This window comes from Eptatretus burgeri, chromosome 2, assembly GCF_056783735.1.
Source record: "Eptatretus burgeri isolate ZD-2024b chromosome 2, Ebu_testis_v1, whole genome shotgun sequence".
Lineage (NCBI taxonomy): Eukaryota > Metazoa > Chordata > Myxini > Myxiniformes > Myxinidae > Eptatretus > Eptatretus burgeri.
Window position 1 is genome coordinate 82,206,563 of NC_140962.1, and position 24,225 is coordinate 82,230,787.

General features: G+C 49.1%; 1 protein-coding gene and 1 long non-coding RNA gene across 2 annotated transcripts in view; one reads left to right on the top strand and one right to left on the bottom strand.

The window, feature by feature from the left end:
- Positions 1 to 5,894: 5,894 nt before the first annotated feature.
- On the bottom strand, positions 5,895 to 6,904 carry LOC147032429 (uncharacterized). The gene is made up of 2 exons (XR_015055161.1): positions 6,705 to 6,904; positions 5,895 to 6,377 (listed from the first exon to the last, which is right to left on the bottom strand). It is a non-coding gene; the product is annotated as an uncharacterized LOC147032429 (long non-coding RNA).
- An 82-nt stretch (positions 6,905 to 6,986) lies between these two features.
- The window catches only part of LOC147032430 (uncharacterized), a gene marked incomplete at its 5' end in the record, with an annotated part of 104,868 nt that continues 87,629 nt past the window's right edge, over positions 6,987 to 24,225 (top strand). The window contains 3 exon segments of the mRNA XM_085850611.1: positions 6,987 to 7,286; positions 13,893 to 14,180; positions 14,182 to 14,785. Of these exon segments, the coding sequence (XP_085706737.1) occupies positions 6,987 to 7,286; positions 13,893 to 14,180; positions 14,182 to 14,785 (1,192 nt within the window).

Below are 24,225 nucleotides of genomic sequence, written 5' to 3' on the forward strand. Positions count from 1 at the left end.
TCAACCTCCTGGTGTGTATTAATTCAAGCGGTCAACGGGGCTTGAACTCAAGACCCTTTTTGGATCCCAAGCCGCTACACGCCTAACCACTACGCCAACACCAGGCTATATACATATATATATATATATATATATATATATATATATATATATATATATATATATATATATATATATATATATATATATATAGAATATACATATACACATATATATGTATATATTTATATACACAAACATATACATGTGTGAAATATATATATATATATATATATATATATATTATTGTGGTTTCCGCCCGTTCGGCGTCGTGGGCGACCGCTTCTAGCCAATGGCGGCCGCTCTCGCCCGCAGAACGGACAAACCAGAATCTCAGCTTTTGGATCAATGCCGAAATCCAGCTATGGGTGTGTTTTTAATGCACACCACAGCCTTTATCAGTGCTCTACCCGCATGCTACAGGGTCTGATCGCCGAACTGTCGGTTACCTAATTATTAAGTGCAGGAAGGCTCCAGAGGAAGGTTATTACCTCGACGGGAGCTGCTTGGAAACGAGCCACGTACGCAGCATGCGCTCCGTTCTGCAGATACCGAGCGGTGCCCATATCGCGCAGCCCCGTTGGACCCGATCACTTTATCGGCTGTTAAAAGCCAGCTATTGTTCAGAACTTGTGGTGGCACAGTTCCGTTAAGGAAAGGGACGCAACGACCAGGTACATTGGGGGCAGGCACATTGTTCCACACACGGCGCAAGCAATACAGAAGGAAACATACAAGGCAGTATGCAAGGAATGAATGGGGCGTGGGGCCGGCACACAAGCCGAAAGACCTGCAGCCGTATCTATTTATTATTATTCACATGCACTTATACGGGTTTTACTTATAGACGTTGCCACAAACACACACACACACACCAACAGCCAGAAAGAAATAAAAAGGAAAAACATGACCGTGTGGTGAGCTCCCGAGCTCGTGTCCTCCACGATCCCCGGCTTCGCACAATATCCAAGGTGGCTCCGTCCCGACCACCGGCCCAGCCAGAGCACCTTCGGTCCGGAGCGCCACCTCGCTCCCGCGATCTCTCGATCCGCCTCAGCTCAGAAAGCTCCCCTCTCGCACTCTCGTTCTGCCTCAGCTCTAGCTCCCTCTCCTTCTCGCGATTCTCCTCAGCTTTCGCTCCCCCTCCTTCTCGTGATTCTCCTCAGCACAAGCTCCCCGCACTTGCGTTCCGCCTCTTTATCACTGCAAGCCCCGCCCCCTTTTCACCTCCCGCCCCTCCTTCCAGCATGCGCGGGAAACTTCTCGAAGGAAGCATTTTCCCGCCAAATCGGAGGCGCTCTCCCTCGCCGCTGTATTTGTCTTTTTCCACTCGCAGGATGGAATCTCTCGTGTTGGCCGCGGAGACGCCATTTGTTGCGGGGGGGAAGGGTGCGTCTGCCTGCTTTCCCTCAACAAACCAGGCTTCTGGTAACCATTGCTGAGGTGGAGACGCGGTGGTATTGGTTGTGAAGGTTGTGTTTGCGTGGCGTGGCTGGTGACTTTGTGGTGTGTGTGTCATGGTGGTGTGGCTGAGGTGGGCGTGGTTGTTGTGGTTGGTGGTTGAGGTGATAGAGCAGTTTCATTGTGGTTGGTGGTTGAAGCGATCATGGTTGTTGTGGTTGTAATGGCGGTTGGTCCAAAATAAAGATAGTAAAAGAAATACAGTTGCTCAAAGATCACAGCCCGGTTACACGAATAATGCCCTTAGACATCGGTACAGGGGGGAAATCTATCTGAACACAGACTTATCGACATAACTGATCTGAGGACCCTTATGGTGTTCTGTGAATTTCCACAACTGTAACAATATATATATATATATATATATATATATATATATATACATACACACATGTATATATAAATGTATTTATATACATATACATATCTATGTATATATATATATATATATATATATATATATATATATATATATATATATTTATATATATATATATACATATACACACTTTTATATATACATATATATATATATATATATATATATATATATATATATATATATATATATATGTATATATACAGTGAGGAGAACAAGTATTTGATACACTGCTGCCGATTTTGCAGGTTTTCCACTTACAAAGCACGTAGGAGTCTGTAATTTTTATCATAGGTACCGCCTTCAACTGTATGAAGAGGACGGAATCGAAAACAAAAATCCTGAAAATCACATTGTATGATTTTTAAATAATTAATTTGCATTTTATTGCATGAAATAAGTATTTGATCACCTACCAACCAGTAAGAATTCAGCTCTCACAAACCTATTAGTTTTGTCTTTAAGAAGCCCTCCCATTCTCCACTCATTACCTGTATTAACTGCACCTGTTTGAACCCGTTATCTGCATAAAAGACAGCTGTCCACACTCAATCAATCAGACTCCAACCTCTCCACAATGGGCAGAGACCAGAGAGCTGTCTAAGGACATCAGGGACAAAATTGTAGACTTGCACAAGGCTGGGATGGGCTACAGGACAACTGTCGACAAGCAGCTTGGTGAAAAGGCAACAACTGTTAGGCGCAATTATTAGAAAATGGAAGAAGTTCAAGATAACAGTCAATCTCCCTTGGTCTGGGGCTCCATGCAAGATCTCACCTCGTGGAGCCTCCGAATTATAACGAGAAGGAGGTGAGGGATCAGCCCAGAACTACATGACCAGGACCTGGTCAATGACCTGAAGAGAGCTGGGACCACAGTATCCAAAGAAAACCATAAGTAACACACTACGCCATCATGGATTAAAATCCTGCAGCGCACACAAGGTCCCTCTGCTCAAGCCAGCGCATGTCCAGGTCCGTCTGAAGTTTGCCTGTGGCCATCTGGATGATCCAGAGGAGGATGGGAGAGAGGTCCATGTGTGGTCTGATGAAGGACCAAAATAGAGCTTTTTGGTTTTAAACTCCACTACGCCGTGTTTGGAGGAAGAAGAAGGATGAGTACAACCGCAAAAACACCATCCCAACCATGAAGCATGGAGGTGGAAACATCATTCTTTAGGGATGCTTTTCTGCAAAGGGGACAGGGCGACTGCACACGTATTGAGGGAGGATGGATGGGGCCATGTATCACGAGTTCTTGGCCAGCAACCTCCTTCGCTCAACAAGAGCATTGAAGATGGGGTGTGGCTGGGTCTTCCCAGCCCTGACAACGACCCGAAACACACAGCCAGGGAAACTAAGGAGTGGCTCCTTCAGAAGCATCTCCAGGTCCTGGAGTGGCCAAGTCAGTCTCCAGACCTGGACCCAAGAGAAAATCTTTGGAGGGGAGCTGAAAGTCTGTGTTGCCCAGCGACAGCCCCGAAACCTGAAGGATCCTGGAGAAGATCTGTCTGGAGGAGTGGGCCAAAATCCCCTGCTGCAGTCTGTGCAAACCTGGATAAGAACTACAGGAAAACGTCTGATCTCTGTAATTGCAAACAAAGGTTTCTGTACCAAATATTAAGAAGTTCTGTTTTTTCTGATGTATCAAATACTTATTCCACGCAATAAAATGCAAATTAATTATTTAAAAAATCCTTACAATTTGATTTTTTTTTTTTTTTTCAGGGATTTTTGTTTGAGATTCCGTCTTTCACAGTTGAAGTGTACCTATGATAATAAGTACAGACACCTCTACGTGCTTTGTAAGTGGAAAAACCTGCAAAATCGGCAAGACATCAAATACTTGTTCTCCCCACTGTATATATATATATATATATATATATATATATATATATATATATATATATATATATATATATATATATATATATATACATTATATATACACAAGTGAGGCCCGTAGGTGCGGGCCCGTAGGTGTGAGACCCGTAGGTGCCAGCTTCGTTCCTTCACTCTCATAAACGACGACTGGATTGGGGCATTGTTTCAATTAGATTGGACCAACCGTATCTCGCAAATAGCCGTAACTTGGGAAACACCTGGGAAACATACTCAGGTCCCCAGTGTCTATTGTGACGTCTGCTATCAAACGAAAGAGAAGAGTGTGACGTCCCCCCCTTCTACTCCCCCCTCTCTCATCCCCTCTCTCCCCCCTAATCTCACCCTCCTCCTCTCTCGCTCCTCTCTCTCTCTCTCGCCCCCCACTCTCTCACCCCCCTCATACGCCTTATAAAGTGCCCCTCTCTCGCCTCCTCCTCTCTCTGAATTAGTAGCTGCCCCCTCTCTCTGCGTCCCCTTCTCTCTCGCCCCCCCAACCTTGGGATTAATTAATAATTTCAACAATTGATTCAAACCTTGGAGAAAACACAGCTTTCAAACCTTGGGAAACAGCTGAAAAACGGATGAAGAACGATATAAAACCTTGAAAGGGCACTTTTATTTTCCCAAGCGTCAATTTTCCCCTAGCGTCAGTAATGACGTCATAGCAAACGAAGAAGAAGAAGAATTGTGCAGGTCAGCCGTGAAAAAATACCAATAATAAACATTAATTGTGATGTCATTCATGATGTCACTGCTTACCATCTCTTGTCATTTGGTTGACGAATAAATAGCCGTAACTTAGGAACCGCTTGTCTGATTAATATCAAACCCTGAAAAAGGAAGGCAAATACTAAGGTCCCCAGTGTAGGTGTGATGTCATACCAAATGAAGAATAAGAAGAATTGTGACGTCAATCGTGAAAATATAAATAAATAAATAAACATTAATTGTGACGTCATTCGTGATGTCATAGCACCATAATCCTGTCATTGGTTGACAGATAAATGGCCGTAACTTGGGAGGACTTCTTCGTCCGATTAATATCAAACCTTGAAAAAGGCACATCCGTGGAGTCCCCCAGCAATATTACTGGCAAGTTTCAATCAGATCGGACCGTCAATCGTGCAAAAAAAAAATACAAAATCTAAAATAAAAAAACATTGTGACGTCATTAGTAGTATGTCTTAGCACCGTGTCTTGTCATTAAAGTTTGACAGATAAATGGCCGTAACTGGCAGGAACCGCTCATCTGATTGATATCAAACCTCGAAAAGGCACATCCCGCGGGACGGCAGCTATTCCTGGCAAGTTTCAATCCAATCGGACCGGCGGTTGTGTCGAGAAACTGTGGTCGCATGTACACACACACGCGCACACACACACACACACACACACACACACACACACACACACACACACACACACACACACACACACACACACACACACACACACACACACACACACACACACTGCTGGAATTATATAGATATACACATATGTGTGTGTGTGTGGCTATTAATTGTGTATTTGTGTATGTCATCTATGATATATATGTCTGAAATTATTGTAAAATTGTTATTGTGTGTGTATATTATATATATACATATATATATATATATATATATATATATATATATATATATATATATATATATATATATACCTATTTCTATATTTGGGATATAGCAGTATTGAAGCAGAAATCGTGGTACGAAAAGGAACTTTATTGACTCATTAATTTGGAAAGAGAAAAAACAAATAAAAAGAAAACATTCAAAAAATCCAAACATGACTCCTTTTAGCACTTCCTGGGCACTGGTGGTCGGAAGAGATGTAGCATTCATCGTGACGTCATTGAAGAGCCGCCCTCTGCATTTGCATTCTCAACAACGACCGTTGACGGTTCGATCACGGCGTGATAAGTTGCATGAATGTGCGCGCGCAATATTCAAAAATAGTCACGGTCGTTAAAAGTCTAAAGTCACATGATACAAAGAGAGGAGAGGCATCGATAAACAAATGAAAAAGAAGTGAATATCGGCCAAAGTCCCCAAGTTTTTTTTAACCTTCTCTTGTCTAACATGTTTCACAACTGGTGCGAAGGTCGGCGATGACAAGAGAAACGTCATCCGTGATCAGTGAAGTTTATATGGAATATATGATTTCATTTTTGACACAAAAGCATTATTAAACCTCAAAAGTGAAGATGCATTGAACAGTTCAGCTTAATTGTGCCGTCGTGACGTCGATGATAAAGTCGCAATGCAAACTTCCACTCTGTGCACTGCGCAGGTAAAGTTTTTCAACGAAGCAATTATGATGACGCAATGTGTGTGCATGGATTGTAACAAAAAAAAAAAATTCGGTTCAACCTTCGCAAATGTGCAATGGAGCCCGAGTTCGAGATTCTCAATGCACGACCTCTGGGTGCTGATGTGTTGATGCGAATCCTCAAACTGATCAACTCTCGTTGTGCTGCACATCCTTTTTGGGAGAGCATGCTGCAGGAACCGATCGAATCGCTGGAATCCTGTTTGCACGTTCACCGTTAATGTGTGCCACTGATTGTGACGGTATGAATATCACAATAGTGACACAAATGGCCCCGAATCTGAAAATGAACATGTAAAAACAAATAATCACGCAGATATGAAGGGGCTGATGATGATGATGATGATGATGATGATGATGATGATGATGATGATGATGATGATGAGCCCTTTCGTTTCCAGCCTCTGCAGAAGTATAAATAAATAATAAATGACATGGACTATCAGGGCATTTCCCAAAAAGATGAAACTTCCTGCGAAATGCGTTAAAACCAATAAACTATATCGACGAGCAAACAAATAAAAGTATTCAATAATTGAACAAAAAAAAATCTGTTTTTTTTTGTTCCAATTTTTGTGTGTTTTATGGAGAAAAGGGACAACCTTACCCAAATATTCCCAAACAAATGATTGTGCAGATCGCAAAATGGCTCCACGAAAAAAACATGACGGAGCTGGAAGTCCCGCCCCCTTCTTTGTCAATCAAGTGAGGCCTGGCGGCAAAGCTCCGCCCCCCACACTGTCAATCAACACGGGGCTCCGCCTGTATGTGCGACCCATGCTGGTCTCCGCCGGTCTCTGCCCCTCCGATATGTAGTCTTGGTGAGGTCAACGACGTGGCAGGTGACGGCGAGACTCTGCCTCCAAGTCCGGAGGATAAGTAGCAAAGGCGACGCCGGAGCGATGCCATTTTGTTTTGTATCGTTTTGTTTTTTGCGCCGAGCGGAATTAGGCCGCGCGCGCCAGGCCACAACAGGCAGAGACGATCTCACTTTTTGCCTTCCTGTTCCCTCTACCGTCACCTCCCCATCTTCTTCCACCTCCGCCTTCTCTCCATCTCGCTTTCCCTATATCCTCCTCCTCTCCCTCCTCCTCCTCCTCCGCCTCTCTTCTGCCTCTTCCCCTCCCAAAGCGCAGGAAGCGACGGCGACGCCGCTGAGCTGGCTGCGGAACTGGAACCGACGGCGCAGGTCTGGAAACAGGCCGAGTGGGTGCTTGACCTCGTCCTTCACTTGCATCCTCTTTACTAAATGCGCTGTTACATATCAACATGATCCTCTCGATTCATCCCCTCCCTCCCATCCCATCCCCTCCCTCCCATCCCCTCCCCTTGCTACATCCCTATCTCCCCCCCATCCCTTTTCCTCTTGCCCCATCTCCTCCTCCTCTTGCTACATCTTCACATCCGGCTCTTCCCACTGCTACATCATCTGCTGCTTTTCCTACAATTATCCTTGCTACATCCTCTCCTCTTCCACCTCCACTTGCTATTTTATCTCTCCTTACTCCTCCACTTGCTACATCCTCTCTGCCTTTTACCTGTGTTATATCTTCTCTTCCTCAAAATCTCCTTGGTACAGTCTGCTCCTCTTCCTCGATCACCCCCCCCCCCCCAATTGCTCTTTCTCTTCCTTTAATAATATTTTTTTCTCATCTTCCGCTCCGACACCTCTTGCAATACAGCTGCCGGCCGCCTCTTTCAACACGGCTGCCGCCACATGCTTGCAAAACGACTGCTACCACCTCTTAAATCATAGCCACCACCACCTCTTACAAAATGACCGCCACCACCTCTTGCAACATGGTTGCTGCCACCGCTTGCAACACCCTCCAGCACCTCCTGCAACACCCTGTCCTGTACCACTTGCAACACCACCTCAAGCACCTCTTGTCAATCTTCCTCCAGCACCTCTTGTCACCCTCCTCCAGCATCTCTTGTCCCTCCCCCTTGAACCCCTCTTGTCACACCACCTCCAACGCCTCTTCTCACACCCCCTCCAACACCTCTTGTCGCACCCCTCCAGAACCTCTTGCAAAACTCCTCCAGCAGCTCTTGCAACACCCCCTCCAGCACCTCTTGTAACACCCCCTCCAGCACCTCTTGTAACACCTCCTTCAGCACCTCTTGTAATACCCCTCCAGCACCTCTTGTAACACCCCCTCCAGTACCTCTTGCAACACCCATTCCAGTACCTCTTGCAACAACTTCTCCAGCACCTCTTGCAACACCCTCTCCAGCACTTCTTTCAACACCCCCTCCAGCACCTCTTGCAACACCCCTCCAGCACCTCTTGCAACACCCCTCCAGCACATCTTGCAACACCCCTCCAGCACCTCTTGCAACACCCCTCCAGCACCTCTTGCAACACCTCCTCAAGCACCTCTTGCAACACATCCCCCAGCACCTCTTGCAACACCTCCTCCAGCACCACACTTACAACACCTCCTCCAGCACCTGTCACACCTCCTCCAACACCACTTGCAACACGTCCAGCACCTCTTGTCCACACCCCTCCAGCACCTGTTACACCTCCTCCATCAACTCTCATCACATCCCTCCATCACCTCTTGTCAAACCTCCTCCATCGCCTCTTGTCACACCCCCTCCAGCACCTCTTGCAACACCTTCTCCAGCACCTCTTGCAGCAGCTCCTCCAGCACCTCTTGCAACACCTCCTCCAGCACCTATTGCAACACCTCCTCCAGCACCTCTTGCAACACGTCCCCCAGAACCTCTTGCAACACCCCTCCAGCACCTCTTACAACACCTCTCCAGCACTTCTTGCAACACCCCCCTCCAGCACTTCTTGCAACACCCCCTCCAGCACCTCTTGCAACACCCCCTCCAGCACCTCTTGCAACACCCCCTCCAGCACCTCTTGCAACACCCCCTCCAGCACCTCTTGCAACGTCCCCAGAACCCCTTGCAACACATCCCCAGAACCTCTTGCAACACGTCCCCCAGCACCTCTTGCAACATGTCCCCCCAGCACCTCTTGCAACACGTCCCCCAGCACCTCTTACATCACGTCCCCCAGCACCTCTTGCAACACCTCCTCCAGCATCACTTGCAACACCTCCTCCAGCACCACTTGCAACACCTCCTCCAGTACCTCTTACATCACCTCCTCCAACACCACATGCAACACCTCCAGCACCTCTTGTCACACCCCTCCAGCACCTGTCACACCTCCTCCATCACCTCTGCGTCCACACCCCCTCCATCACCTCTCGTCACACCCCCTCCATCACCTCTCGTCACACCCCCTTCATCACCTCTCGTCACAGCCCTCCATCACCTCTTGTCACAGTCGCACCCCTCCATCACCTGTTGTCACATCCCCTCCAGCACCTTTTGCAACACCCCCTCCACCACCTCTTGCAACACCTCCTCCAGCACCAATTGTAAGAGCCCCACCAGCACCTCTTGCAACACTCCCTCCACACCTCTTGTCACACCCCCAAAATCACCTCTTGTCACACCCCTCCAGCACCTTTTGCAACACCCCTCCAGCACCTTTTGCAACACCCCTCCAGCACCTTTTGCAACACCCCCCTCCAGCACCTTTTGCAACACCCCTCCACCACCTCTTGCAACACCTCCTCCAGCACCAATTGTAAGACCTCCAGCACCACTTGCAACACCTCCTCCAGTACCTCTTACATCACCTCCTCCAACACCACATGCAACACCTCCAGCACCTCTTGTCACACCCCTCCAGCACCTGTCACACTTCCTCCATCACCTCTCGTCACAGCCCTCCATCACCTCTTGTCACAGTCACACCCCCTCCATCACCTGTTGTCACATCCCCTCCATTACCTCTTGTCAAAGCCCCTCCATCACCTCTTGTAACACCCCTCCAGCACCTTTTGCAACACCCCCTCCACCACCTCTTGCAACACCTCCTCCAGCACCAATTGTAAGAGCCCCACCAGCACCTCTTGCAACACGCCCTCCACACCTCTTGTCACACCCCCAAAATCACCTCTTGTCACACCCCCTCCAGCACCTTTTGCAACACCCCTCCAGCACCTTTTTGCAACACCCCCTCCACCACCTCTTGCAACACCTCCTCCAGCACCAATTGTAAGACCCCCTCCAGCACCTCTTGTAACACCCCTCCAGCACCTCTTGTCACACCCCAAAATCACCTCTTGTCACACCCCTTCCACTGTCTCTTGCAACACCCCTCCTTCTTGCAACACCCCGCCTGCCCCCATATTCTCGTGGCACCTCCTCCACCCTCCTTGCTCCACCCCGCCAACCATCCTTGCTCCACCTCCACCTATTGCAACACCCCTCCAGCACCTCTTGCAACACCCCTCCAGCACCTCTTGCAACACCTCCTCCAGCACCTTTTGCAACACCCCTCCAGCACCTCTTGCAACACCCCCTCCAGCGCTTCTTGCAACAGCCACTCCAGCACCACTTGTCATACCCACAAAATCACCTCTTGTCACACCCCTTCCAGCACCTCTTGCAACACCCCTCCAGCACCTCTTGCAACACCCCCCTCCAGCACCTCTTGCAACACCCCTCCAGCACCTCTTGCAACACTCCTCCAGCACCTCTTGCAACACCCCTTGAGCACCCCTTACAACACCCCTCCAGCACCTCTTGCAACACCCCCTGCAGCCCCTCTTGCAACACCCCTCCAGCCCCTCTTGCAACACCCCCTCAAGCACCTCTTGCAACACTCCCTCCAGCACCTCTTGCAACATCCTTCCAACACCTCTTGTCACACCTCCAGCACCTCTTGCAACACCCCTCCAGAACTTCTTGCAACACCTCCTCCAACACCACTTGCAACACCTCCATCACCTCTTGTCACACCCCTCCATTACCTCTTGTCACACCCCCTCCATCACCCTTGTCGCGGCACCCCCCTTCAAACCCCTTGTCGCGGATCCCCCTTCCCCTGCCCCTTGTCGCGCCACCCCTTCCCACCCCTTGTCGCGGCACCCCCTTCCCGCCCCTTGTCGCGGCACCCCCCCTTCCACGCCCCTTGTCGCGGCACCCCCCATCCCGCCCCTTCTCACGGCACCCTCTTCCCGCCCCTTGTCCATGACACCCCCTTCCCGCCCCTCCCGCCCCACCTCCCGCGCCCCTCCCGCCCCACCTCCTGCGCTCTCCCCGTGCCTCCTCCTTCACCCCTCGCCTTGCCACCTCCCCCGGTTCTCGCCAGGCCTCCTTCCGAGCTCCTGCGCCCCCTCCTCCCGTGCCCCTCGCCGCTCCCCCTCCCGTATCCCTCTCTCCGCATCTCCTTTCCGCCCCTCACCGCGTCTGCTCGCTGTCCCCCTCCCTCACCGCTCACCGGGCCTCCTCCCGCGCCCCTCGCGGAGACTTCCTCCTCCCCTACCCCTCATCGGGCTTTCTCCCAGTTCTCTCAACGGCCTCCTCCCGCTCCCTTTGCTTGGCTTGTGCGCCACCTCCCATGCCCCTTGCTGTGCCGCTTCCCATTCCTCTTGCTGCACCGCTTCCTTCTGCGCAGTCTTACATCGCCCCTCCCTTCTCTGCGCAGTTTTACATCACTCCTCGCTTCTCTGCGCAGTCTTACGTCACTTCTCCCTTCTCTGCACAGTCTTATGTCGCTTCTCCCTTCTCTGAGCACTTATGTCCCCCCTCCCTTCTCTGAGCACTTACGTCACCCTTCCCTTCTTTGCGCAGTCTTGCGTCACCCTCCCTTCTCAACGCAGTCTTACGTCGCGTCTCCCTTCTCTGCGCAATCTTACATCGCCCCTCCCTTCTCTGTGCAGTTTTACGTCGCTCCTCCCTTCTCTGCTCAGTTTTACGTCGCTCCTCCCTTCTCTGCGCAGTCTTACGTCGCCCCTCCCTTCTCTGCACAGTCTTACGTCACCCCCTCCCTTCTCTGCGCAGTCTTGCGTCGCCCTCCCTTCTCTGCGCAGTCTTACGTCACCCCTCCGTTCTCTGCGCAGTCTTACGTCGCTCCTCCCTTCTCTGCACAGTCTTAGGTCGCCCCACCCTTCTCTGCACCGTCTTACGTCACCCATCCCTTCTCTGCACTGTCATTCATTGCTCCTACCTCCTCTCCTCGCAGTCTTGCGTCGCTCCTACCTCCTCACAGTCTTGTGTCGCTCCGACCTCCCCTCACGGTCTTGCGTCACTCCTACTTCTCCTCGCAGTGTCGCGTCACTCCTACTTCTCCTTGCAGTGTCGCGTCGCTCCTACTTCTCCCTCGCAGTGTCGCGTACCTCCTACCTCCTCGCCGTGTCGCGTCGCTCTGACCTCCTCGCAGTGTCCCGTCGCTCCTCCCTCCTCGCAGTGTCGCGTCGCTCCTACCTCCTCGCAGTGTCGCGTCGCTCCGACCTCCTCGCAGTGTCGCGTCGCTCCGACCTCCTCGCAGTGTCGCGTCGCTCCGACCTCCTCGCAGTGTCGCGTCGCTCCCGACCTCCTCGCAGTGTCGCGTCGCTCCGACCTCCTCGCAGTGTCGCGTCGCTCCGACCTCCTCGCAGTGTCGCGTCGCTCAGACCTCCTCGCAGTGTCGCGTCGCTCCTACCTCCTCGCAGTGTCGCGTCGCGTCGCTCCAACCTCCTCGCAGTGTCGCGTCGCGTCGCTCCAGCCTCCTCACACTCGCAGTGTCGCGTCGCTCCGACCTCCTCGCAGTGTCGCGTGGCTCCGACCTCCTCGCAGTGTCGCGTCGCTCCCGACCTCCTCGCAGTGTCGCGTCGCTCCGACCTCCTCGCAGTGTCGCGTCGCTCCGACCTCCTCGCAGTGGCGCGTCGCTCCGACCTCCTCGCAGTGTCGCGTCGCGGCGACCTCCTCGCAGTGTCGCGTCGCTCCGACCTCCTCGCAGTGTCGCGTCGCTCCCGACCTCCTCGCAGTGTCGCGTCGCTCCGACCTCACCGCAGTGTCGCATCGCTCCGACCTCCTCCGCAGTGTCGCGTCGCTCCGACCCTCCTCGCAGTGTCGCGTCGCTCCAGACCTCCTCGCAGTGTCGCGTCGCTCCGACCTCCTCGCAGTGTCGCGTCGCTCCGACCTCCTCGCAGTGTCGCGTCGCTCCGACCTCCTCGCAGTGTCGCGTCGCTCCGACCTCCTCGCAGTGTCGCGTGGCTCCGACCTCCTCGCAGTGTCGCGTCGCTCCGACCTCCTCGCAGTGTCGCGTCGCTCCGACCTCCCTCGCAGTGTCGCGTCGCTCCGACCTCCTCGCAGTGTCGCGTCGCTCCCGACCTCCTCGCAGTGTCGGCGTCGCTCCCGACCTCACTCGCAGTGTCGCGTCGCTCCGACCTCCTCGCAGTGTCGCGTCGCTCCGACACTCCTCGCAGTGTCGCGTCGCTCCGACCTCCCTCGCAGTGTCGCGTCGCTCCGACCTCCTCGCAGTGTCGCGTCGCTCCGACCTCCCCGCAGTGTCGCGTCGCTCCGACCTCCTCGCAGTGTCGCGTCGCTCCTACCCCCTCGCAGTGTCGCGTCGCTCCTACCCCCTCTTCGCAATCTTGCATCGTTCCTACCTCCCTCCTCGCAGTGTTTCGTCGCTCCTACCTCCTCCTCGCAGTCTTGTGTTGGCCCTCTCGCCTCTACGCAGTGTTTTCACCCCTTCACCAAACACCCCCCCCCCTTCACATCAGCTTGTTTTTTTTCCATTCCTTTCTTCTTCTTTCTCATTGCATCATGAGTTTATTTCTAATCACTGAACTCATTTATACAGCTTCCATTTGCTCAAAACCAATTTTAATGTCGACATTTTAAAAATTGATGTTGAATGTTGTATATATTCATTGTTCTACCCAATTATTCCCCTCTTTTCTTGATTACCCCCTTCTCAATGTACCTGCAGAGCTCACCTTCCACGCCAGGCACTGAAGCCCAAGCATCTCCGCTCGCTTTGCTGGCAGCTACCTGCAGTCGTGTTGATACTCCTGCACCCCGACTCGGTGAGGCCAGTGCAGTGTCCCTTGGCACAGACTCTCTACCAGTCTCACAAGGAGTCACTGCTGCTGGGGTTGCAGAATCCGTTGGGTGGCAGCTGGTCGCTGTGGCTGGAAAAGATGGTGTGACCAGTTTGGTACCTGTGGGACCACACGCAGCTGTGACAGAGTTATCTCATTCTGGCGTTGGAGATGTAAAATGCACAGCCCACTCTCTACCTGACAAGTGGTCCACTCCAATATGATTTAGCATCACAATCTGCTGGCTTGAGCTCAAACCAAGGTCAGAGTGATGGTGGAGCTAGCCAGAGTGTTCAAACCATTCCCGATGCTCCAGACCAGGTCCAAAGTGGCCCCATGCCCAGTCAGGCTGTGGCAACAAGTCAGCCCATCACCCTCCAGGTCCAAAGCATGCCAGTGCAGATGGGGTCCAGTCTTAACCTTGCGGGAAATGGTGTCACCGTGGCACATGATGGTGGAACCCAGGTGTCAGGCCAGTCACTGCAGCAACTGCCCTTCTACATTCAGGTTCCTACTATTAGTCCCAATGGCCAAATCACCATTCAAACTATGCAGGTTTTGCCAACTTTGCCTCCAATGAAAGTGCAGCAACAACAGCAACAGCAGCAGCAGCAGCAACAACAGCTTCTGCAAACTGGTGTTGCTGGTCAAGTACAAGCTTCACCTGCCACTCAAATGGTGGTAGGACCAGGTGCAGGCCTGCAGACCATTGCCATCGGTGCGCTTGGAATGAACCAAACGCACGCGATGTCTGGCGTGATGGTTGCTTCCACAGCTTGCGGTAAGAACAATACATTTTCAAAGAGGTTTACTTGATACATGCTGTTGCTTCCATCTTCGAGCTAAAGGCTTCTTAACAGATTATGTTAACATTAAATTTCAGAGTTCAGCATCAAGCCTCATGTTGATGGGATATTAGATTTCTGTCACGTAAATCACAGCCAACCAAGTTTTTACAACTGGACATCTCCAGTAAAAACCTTATTCATATTATTAGATGCTGACCAATGTTTCCATCGTGTAAGCGTGTGTGTTTGACTTGTATGCACTCGTGAACGGCTGACGAAATGAGTTGAAAACTGCTGTGTGTCCTGGAAGGTTTTATTTCGGGCAGTAAAAAACACAAACAAAGTAATTCATCAGGGGTGGGGGTTAGGGTTCAGGGTGGGAGGACACCAATTCTATCTCTGTAAATGTGTATCGTACAGAACCACCCAGTGGGAGTGCGATTGTTGAGCCTGGCCACCTGAACCTAAGACATGACCAAGGCCCCTGTTTGATATCCTCTGACCGTATCTGTCCATTTTGTACATAATTGAGAAGTGAACAGGATAGAACATCATAATTATATGTGGAAAAATTATAGGCCCAGACTGGGAATCGAATCCAGGTCCTCTGGAAAACCGTACCAGTGCTCTGCCATCTGAGCTATCCGGGTGACCTACTGGTTGAGTAACACAATTCTTCCACATATATTTATGATGGTTCTATCCTGTTCACGTCTCATTATATTACAAAGCCCCCTGTGGTGTTTATGAGCCGACATCGATGTCCCCTCCCCACAGGGAGAAGACTCCCTCTAGAGCAGGCCCTAGCTGCTCCTATGGTTGGCAGTGAGTGCTCCGGAAGCAGTGGGGGAAAGAGAGTGGCACTTGTATATGTGGAACAATTGTGTTGCTCAACCAGTGGTTCTCCCAGATAGCTCAGATGGCAGAGCACTGGTACGGTTTTCCAGAGGATCTGGGTTTGATTCCCAGTCTGGGCCTGTAATTTTTCCACATATAATTATGATTGTACATAATTCTTGAAAATCCTTGAGACCGCCCGCCCAAGGGAACCCAGAGGGCCATATAATCGGACTTGCATGTAATCATTTTCAAATTGCGTACGCATCTAAATAACACATTGTAAGTCCATCACCAATTCTGTTCCTGCTATATATCTGGCCTGACCTGTGGCCCCGAGCAAATAAATAAATATATATATATATATATATATATATATATATATATATATATATATATATATATATGTCAATATGATAGAAATGGGGAATTAACCCCTTCGTAAGGATGGGTTCTTTGCTCGTATGTATGTCATAATTTGTAAAGATATATTTATATAAGAACTGACCTATCTTCTGAAAATATATTATTAGTGTATGGTTAATAGTTAGTTTCATTAATAATCATTAGTTTATCTGATGTTGAAAGTGTTTGTGGGAAAATCGAATAGCGTTATGTTTTTTTTGAAGGAGGTCGCAGAGCAGATAAGTGAGATGTGAGTCGATATCTTCAATAGCCTTTTCTTCCAGTTTGAGGTATGCTACACGGATATTTTGATCGACAGTTCCTCTTTCCACTTCATCAAAGCTGTTTTCTACACCAGATTTGTCATGTCTTTCTGGTATATTTTCATCCCCTCTTTATGTTTTCGTCCAGTTTTCCTTGTTAAACCATTCCTTGTTGTGTTGCTATATTGTCAAACTTGTGTCTGCATAGCTTGGGCCTAGCCCTCGGATTGCCGGCATGCAAAATCTCTCTCTGATGTTGCGTGCCTCGTTTCACTTCTTTTCTCCAAAGTATTGTGGTTTCAGCCTCCTCAACATTATCCTAATCCCTCTCCTCACTTCAAAAACAACAATAACAACACCAACCCAATCTTCCTGTATTTCCTGTATGGTACTTCATTCTTTATCCCTTTTCTCAATATCTCCAAACTGATTCTTAATTGAGTGAAACACTTCTTCCTTTCAAAGCTTTTTAAATGTGGGATAAAATGCTTCACCTTTATTATTTTTTGTCAGGAGCACTCCATGTGTTCGTTTTCTTCATCACAATTTATCTTCATCTTCACAAGGATTATTTTCCAAACCTATCTCACTCTTCAATGCTTGGTCCATCAACCCCCACCTTTACCTACAATACTACCTTCCTTTGGGCCTTCAAGAAAAATTATTTCCACCCTCCCATGATGTCTGTCTCCGTTTATCCAGAGTGGGAATCTTGAGAAGTCCAGTTTCCAGAGTTTGTCTCTGCTCATGACAATCAATTCCCCTTCACGGCCTTCAACGGTGTAAAACCCTCCTTGCCAGTACCCTCCCCGTCTCCGACATGTCTGTGTCCTTCTAACCCCACCCTTCTCTGTGTCCTCTTCAGCATCCTTCCACTTCATGTCTCCTCTTTCTGCTTTCCCCTCACACCACCCCCATGAAAGCTTCCCCCTCAACGCTTCTCCCTCAAACCACCCCTCAATGCTTCCCTCTCACTCCCACCCCTTCAAAAGGAGCAAACAAAATTGTATGTAGTAATAGTTCTCAAAGCAATAGAAATATACACGGAAGAAGCACACAAATAACAGCAGCCATGTTTTAATTCATTTTACTTCCTCAGTGACACAGGTTTATAAATATAACCTACAAATAGAAATCGTCATGTGATCATTAATCAATAGTGGCCCAGTCCACCGCCAATGAGAATTTGAGAAACTTACCCGGAATTTAGGTCAGCCACCTAATGACATGAAGCGCGATTGGTAAGTGGTTTGTGAACTTTATCAATCAGCACAGTAAGTGAGTATTCATAGGTTTCATGTCGTATGAAACAATAAGATCGAACACTTGCATGAGAGAAGCGATTTTGAACTGTCAGCAGAGCGTATGGCTGAGTCCGGATTATCTTCTGGTGGCATAGTGGAGGCCGATCGAAGTTAGCCCAGAGCTACCCATGCCGTGAGACCTCTACTCACAGGTAAGTCAGAGCTTGACAGGAAACGGTTACAGTGCCTAATTATGGGAACATTTTTTGCTTTGAAACTCGCAAAGAAACAACTTTATCATTCTATAGAGCACATCTCATTCATATAATAACACGCATTTCTACCACACACACACACACCTGCAAAATACTGCAATTACTTCATTTCATATGACAGGAAAATATCCAAGTGATTTTCCGAGTTGACAGCTAAACGTGGCTTGGCTCAAACTCAACTCCAAAGCGCAACTCACCAAGTTTGAGTTCGGGAACTCCGTTCACGTAAAGCACGAGGTCGCAGCCTCTTCCCTCTCTTCAGAACTTAAAAGAATCACTAGCTGGTGAAACGCTTGGAATATGTCTTTCAATCCTGACAAATTCCAAACTCTCACAATCTCTCTCTGAAAGGACTGTCTTGTGAACCTTTCCATTATATCTACTTCCTCAATAATCCTCTTGAAGTTCAGTCATTCACACTCATGGGTCTCACGATCAGCCATGATCTTTCTTGGGCACACCGCATTTCAAAGTTGGCCTCCAAAGCCAGCGGTCGGCTGGGCATCCTCTGTCATACAAAGTCCTTCCTTGACACACCTTAACTCTTATCCACCGACAAGGCTTTCATCCTTGATGGAGTACTGCTCTCCCCTCTGGGCTGGCTCCCCTTCCTCATACCTTGCTCAGCTTGATACCATGGAAACCAAAGCCTTGAAGATTAATGTAATCTCCTGCAATGAAGCTGAGTTTATGGATCTATCACTTTCACATCGCAGGCAGGTCGGTGGTCTCTGTCTGTCTTCCACCTCCTTACTGGGCTTGCACGCTCTGCTCTTTCTGTGCTTTGTCCCCACCGCCGCCCCCAAGTTTCTCTAAGACTCATAGGGTCCACCATCAACCCCCTTCTGGTGAAACTCCCAAAATCCTGAATCACTGTTCACCTCCACTAATTCGTTCCTCTGTTTTCCCACCTATGGAATCAACTTCCACATTCTCTTCAATCTCGTTCTTCTCTCTAGGTCTTCAAGACAGCTGTTTACCACCATCTCAGATTATCCCCCATACAAAACTATGATATTTTCGACCCCCATTAACCTACCCCAAGCCTATCTCTTTCCAAATTTACAGATTTTCCTTCCTGAGAGTTTGCTTCTGCATCCATCTTGTCCACCCTGTTTGTCCTTCCCTACCCCTCATTCCTCCCCACACTCCAAATTTCTCTAAGTCTCCTATTTTCTCCCTAAACCCTGCTATTTGTTTGCTCTCCACCTCTCTTTCTGCTGTTCCTTTTGCTCTGTGATGTCCTGATCCATTCTATGTTCTCGCTCCTCCACGAGCCTTGTCTTTGATTGCAAAAAAAAAAATAGAACGTCCACTGGAATCAGGACAGGTACCGGAGGATTGGAGAGTAGCAAATGTAACACCATTATTTTAGAAAGCATCCAGAGAATAATTTGGGAACTATCGAGTATAGACCCGTTAATTTGACTTCAGTTGTTGGGAAGATGTTGGAGACGTTAAATGGGGACCAGATGAGGAACCATTTAAATAAATACAAAATAATTCAAAGCAGTCATCATGGATTTACCAAAGGAAGATCATCTTTTAAAAATTTATTCGAGTTCTATGGAGCAGTTTATGTTTGGGTTGATGAGGGAAGTGCAGAAAGTGTAGTATATCTAGATATTCAGATAGCATTTGATAAGGTACTACATAGGAGGTTATTGGCCAATGTGAGAGTTTGTCGAGTGTCTGGTCAGGTGGCTACATGGATTGGAAACTGGCTTAGTGATAGGATCAAATGGCTGTGAGTCCCAGGATGTTTTGCTGCAAGGATGTAAGTAATGGGGTACCTCAAGGATCAGTACTTGTTCCATTATTCATAATTTACATAAATGATTTGGATGATGGGGTTGAGTTATTTTTCTAAATTTGCAGGTGACACTAAGCTTTAAGGTATGATTGATAACAGAAAGCAGCTAGATGTACATACAGTAAATACTGTAATATGCAAAAAACATTCTTCAACGAGCCATGAACATGACCACCTTCCTGTATGTCTATTGTAGCTTCGCGGGATAAACATAGTTTTGTGGGATGTCTCACCATGTGCACTTTAAACATACGGTACTGTACATATTGTGTTGTAGTTTCGCAGGATAAACAGTTTCACAGGATGTCTCACCAGCGTAACACGTCATTCCCCGTGACGCCACCCCTTGTGAGTTACTTACAGAATGAAAACATGAGCAGCATCTATTGATGTATCCAATAATTACCAGGTCGCCACATATGGACATGACACGATGGGAACATTCAGCGTATTGTTACGGCTGTGGAAATTCGCAGAACACCATAAAGGTCCTTAGTTCAGTTATATCGCTAAGTGTGTGTTTAGATAGATTTCCCCACCGTGGTCGAAAGGGATTTATTCGTGTGGACAGGGCTGTGATCTTTGAGTTAGCCGTTATTCTTTGCTATCGTTATTTTGGACCAACCACTTCACACAACCACCTTAACCACAACCCTCATAACCACACCACCGCGTTTCCACCTCGGCACACGGTTGCCAGAGGCCTGGCCTTCGTCGAGGGAAAGCAGGCGGCCCCCGTTCCCCCCCTTCCCCGGACGAATGGCGTCTCCATGGTGAATTCCACCCGGCGTGTGGAAGAAGACAAATACAGCAGCGAGGGAGCGTCCCCGATTTGGCGGGAAAACGCTTCCTTCGAGAAGTTTCCCGCAGGTTCTGGAAGAAGGGCGGGGCGAGAGCGGAGGGGCGGAGCGTAGGTAATAAAAAGCGCGCACGGAGCGTTCGTTCTCTCTCTCTCTCTCTCTCTCTGGAGTTGTGCCGAGGAGAATCTCTCTCTGGGGTTGCTGCCGCTCTTTCGCTGTCGTTGCTGAAGCTCTCTCGGTCATCGCTGAATCTCTCTCTCTGGAGTTGTGCTGAGGAGAATCTCTCTCTGGAGTTGCTGCTGGGGTTGCGGTCGTTGCTGGTGTTGTTGCTGCCGCTGGACGCCGCGGAAGGATCTGTGCTGCTGCTGCCGGAGCTGCGTAAAGATCTGGGCTCGTGTCTGAGTCAGGGGCTTGGAGCGGTCGGTCGGTGGAGGTCCGGGCGTCGCAAAGGAGACGCAGGCTGGAGGCGCAGCGCTGCTATGTCGCGCGAACCTGCGCGTGCGTGTGGGGAGAGCCGGAGAGAGCTCGCCTGCTGCTTGGCAAGGCCTGGGCGCAACCGCGGCTGCGCTAGGTGTCGTGGGGACGGGACGTCGCGACTCGCCCCATCAAGGCATCACGAGGGTGCAGGTAACCTGCAACGGTCTCGTGGGACTCTTTCGGTCTGCCAAGTCCCACGCCATAAAGACCCAAGAGGTCCAGTCTGACTCCCTTGTCTGTGAGGAGGTCTTTTCCTTGTTTTTCTTTGAATGAATGTTGTGGCGCCGAGTCCCGTAAGTAAAACCTGTTAAGTAAATGTACATAATAAACAGTTGGTTGTAGTGTTTTCGCCGTGCCCGTGTCTTTGTCCCCGTCCCGCTGTCTTCAACAAACAACTGCATACGTGTTTTTCCATCATTGCTTACCTGCATGACTGCATGATTGTTTGTATAGGTGCTGTATAATAAGTGTGCTTATTTAAATGTACCCCGTTCGTTGTGTTGTTTTCCCCCATTGAACCGCCGTATTGTTTTTCGGAATACTAGTTGGTTTTTGAATACCGATCATAGAATCAGGTCCGGCGAGGTCTGGCAATAATACCCACTCGGTATCCCAGAGACGGAGCGAACCGCTTAAGCGGTTCGTGTCCAAACAGGCCTTCGCCGAGGTATGGTCTCTCGGTAGGTTACCCGCGCGAATACTTAGGTATATCGATATTCGGCGATTGACCCTGTCGCGCCGCACGGGTAGAATACGGACTGGGCCGTGGTGGGATTAAAAACCCACCCGTGACTGGTTTCTGGCGTTGTTCCAGAAAGTCACGACTGAATTGTCCGTTCAGTGGGCGAGCGGCCGTTATTAGTTAACACGGTCACTCGCACGCCGGGCGGGCGTAGATTCGTAACAGTATATTAGTGTAAATTACCATCTTGCTGCAAACAGCACCATCTGAGCTGTTACATTTTAAAAATGCTCAGCATAATCTACCTGTAGATAGGAAATACGTCATGACCTGTGAGTTAAAGAATGGAAATGTTCAGCATATCTATTAGTGTAATTAGCAGCTAGCTACATACGGAATAATACAACAATGACATCGCTCACCACATCTATTATCAGCTGCCGAATACAGCATCACCCGTAAAAATCCCCCACAAACAATGCGTAGACTACTCGCCGCTCCTGCAGTTTCCCGCAGTAAACCCCGACATTATGGTGTGAACAAGTCCACCCTTCGTTGCATCATAAAAAACGAGAAGGCCATATGAGAAAGCGTTGCGGCGAATGTGCCACCAAGCACAAAGGTGGTCGTTCAGGTCCGTGACATCCACATTGAGTGGATGGAGAAGACTCTGAACGTGTGGATCGAGGATAACACTCAGAAGGGTATGCCTCAAAGCGGACCACTGATGTGGAAGAAGGCGTAGCTCATGCATAACCATCTCTCTGGCGTGGGTGGTGCGAGCATGAGTGCGGCGGGTACAAGTGGTGCCTCCAGCCCGTTTACAGCGAGCAGGGGGTGGTTCCACCGCTTCAAGGCACAATATAATTTATGCAACGTTAAGCTCACAGGGGAGCGTGCCTCTGGACCACGGCCTTTGGCCAAGGCATTTCCTCAGAACTCGTGAACCTCATCGAGGAGAAGGGGTACCTGCCAGAGCAGGTCTTTAACGCTGATGAGACCGGCTTATTTTGGAAAAAGATGCTGACCAGAATGTTCATCTCTCAGTGTGAGAGCAAAGCAGCCAGCTTTTAATTTTTATATTTCATCTTCATCTTCATCTTCATCATTTTGCAAAGTTATGTGTGCTGTGTTTGTTTAATAAAAAATTTAAACGGTACATGATGATAATGTTTTTTTTTTGTTTTGCGGTATGGTATGGTATGGTATGGTATGTTATGGTTAAGGGACTTTGAAATGCATTCTTCAATAAATTGGAAATGGTACCTGGTGTTGTCGTTGTTTTTATTTGTAAGCATCTTGAATGAAACTGTAATCGTGCATTTGTGGTCGAAAACATTTTAAACTATAAAAACTTTCCCCTTTGAACCAGGAACCGCCGCGAACCAAAAATATTCTCCCGTTCGTCCCCATTGTACCAATTCCCTGACTTTGGTGGTGTCACCATTTTCGGCGGCCTTTTTGATGAACCAGGAACTTCCACGAACCGAAAACGTTATCCCCCTTGTCCCCATTCTACCAATTCCCCGACTTTGGTGGTATCGCCATTTGCAGCCTTTTTCATGAACCAGGAATCGCCACGAACCGATAACATTATCTCCCATTTTTTTTCTTTGTTTTTTTTTTGTATTCCTTGTCGAGGCTCATATGAGAGCGAACACAACGCACAGCAAGGGGGGCATAAGACAAGAGGAGAGGGAAGGACAAAACAGTGGGGAACAGAGACATCAGGAGATCTGTGGAAGGGAGAAGGATGGGGTGGGGAACATGGGGTATACATGATGGACATTACAGGGACTTTCAGGAAGGAAAGCAGGGAATTTGAAGGAGGTGGGTTTGGGATGGATTAACGGAGGGAGAAAAGATCGAGGATTTGGATGGGGGATGACTAGAGATGGTGGTGAACAGCTGTTTTGAAGGCCTGGAGGGAAGAATGCGATTGAACAGAGTGAAGGAGTTTATTCCAAAGGTGTGAAAAAAGAGGAATGAAAGAGTGAAGGTGAGCAGTGATTCAGAATTTTGGTGGTTTTACCAGAAGGGGGTTGTTGGCGGACCTTGAGCACCCTGCGGAAATATGGTGGGGACAAATCGCAGACAGAGCAGATGGGCAAGACCGGAGAGTAGACGGTAGAAGACAGAAAGACCACCGACTTACCTGCGGTGAGAGAGTGAAAGGCCCAAAGACTCAGCCTCATCGCGGGAGATACCAATGATCCGAAATGCCTTGGTTTCCACAGCGTGAAGCCGAGAAAGGGGGGAGGCAGGAGCACCAGCCCAGAGGGGAGAGCAGTACTCCATCAGGCTGTGGATGAAAGCTTTGGATGTGATCAGGAGCTCAGGTGGGCTGAGGAAGGACTTTGCACGACAGAGGATTCCCAGTCAGCGACTGGCTTTGGAGGCCAGTTTGGAAATGTGACTTTACCAGGAAAGTTCATGGCAGATAGTGAGACCCAGAAGCTTGAAAGAAAGGACTTCTTCGAGAGGATTGTTGAGAAAGTAGATGGGGGGGGGGTTGGGGGGGGAGGGTTCCAAACGGTCCTTTCGGAGAGACAAAGTGAGAGTGTGAGATTTGTCAGGATTGAAAGACATGTTCCACGTGTTGGACCACTTTGTGATTTTAGCCAGATCTGCATAGAG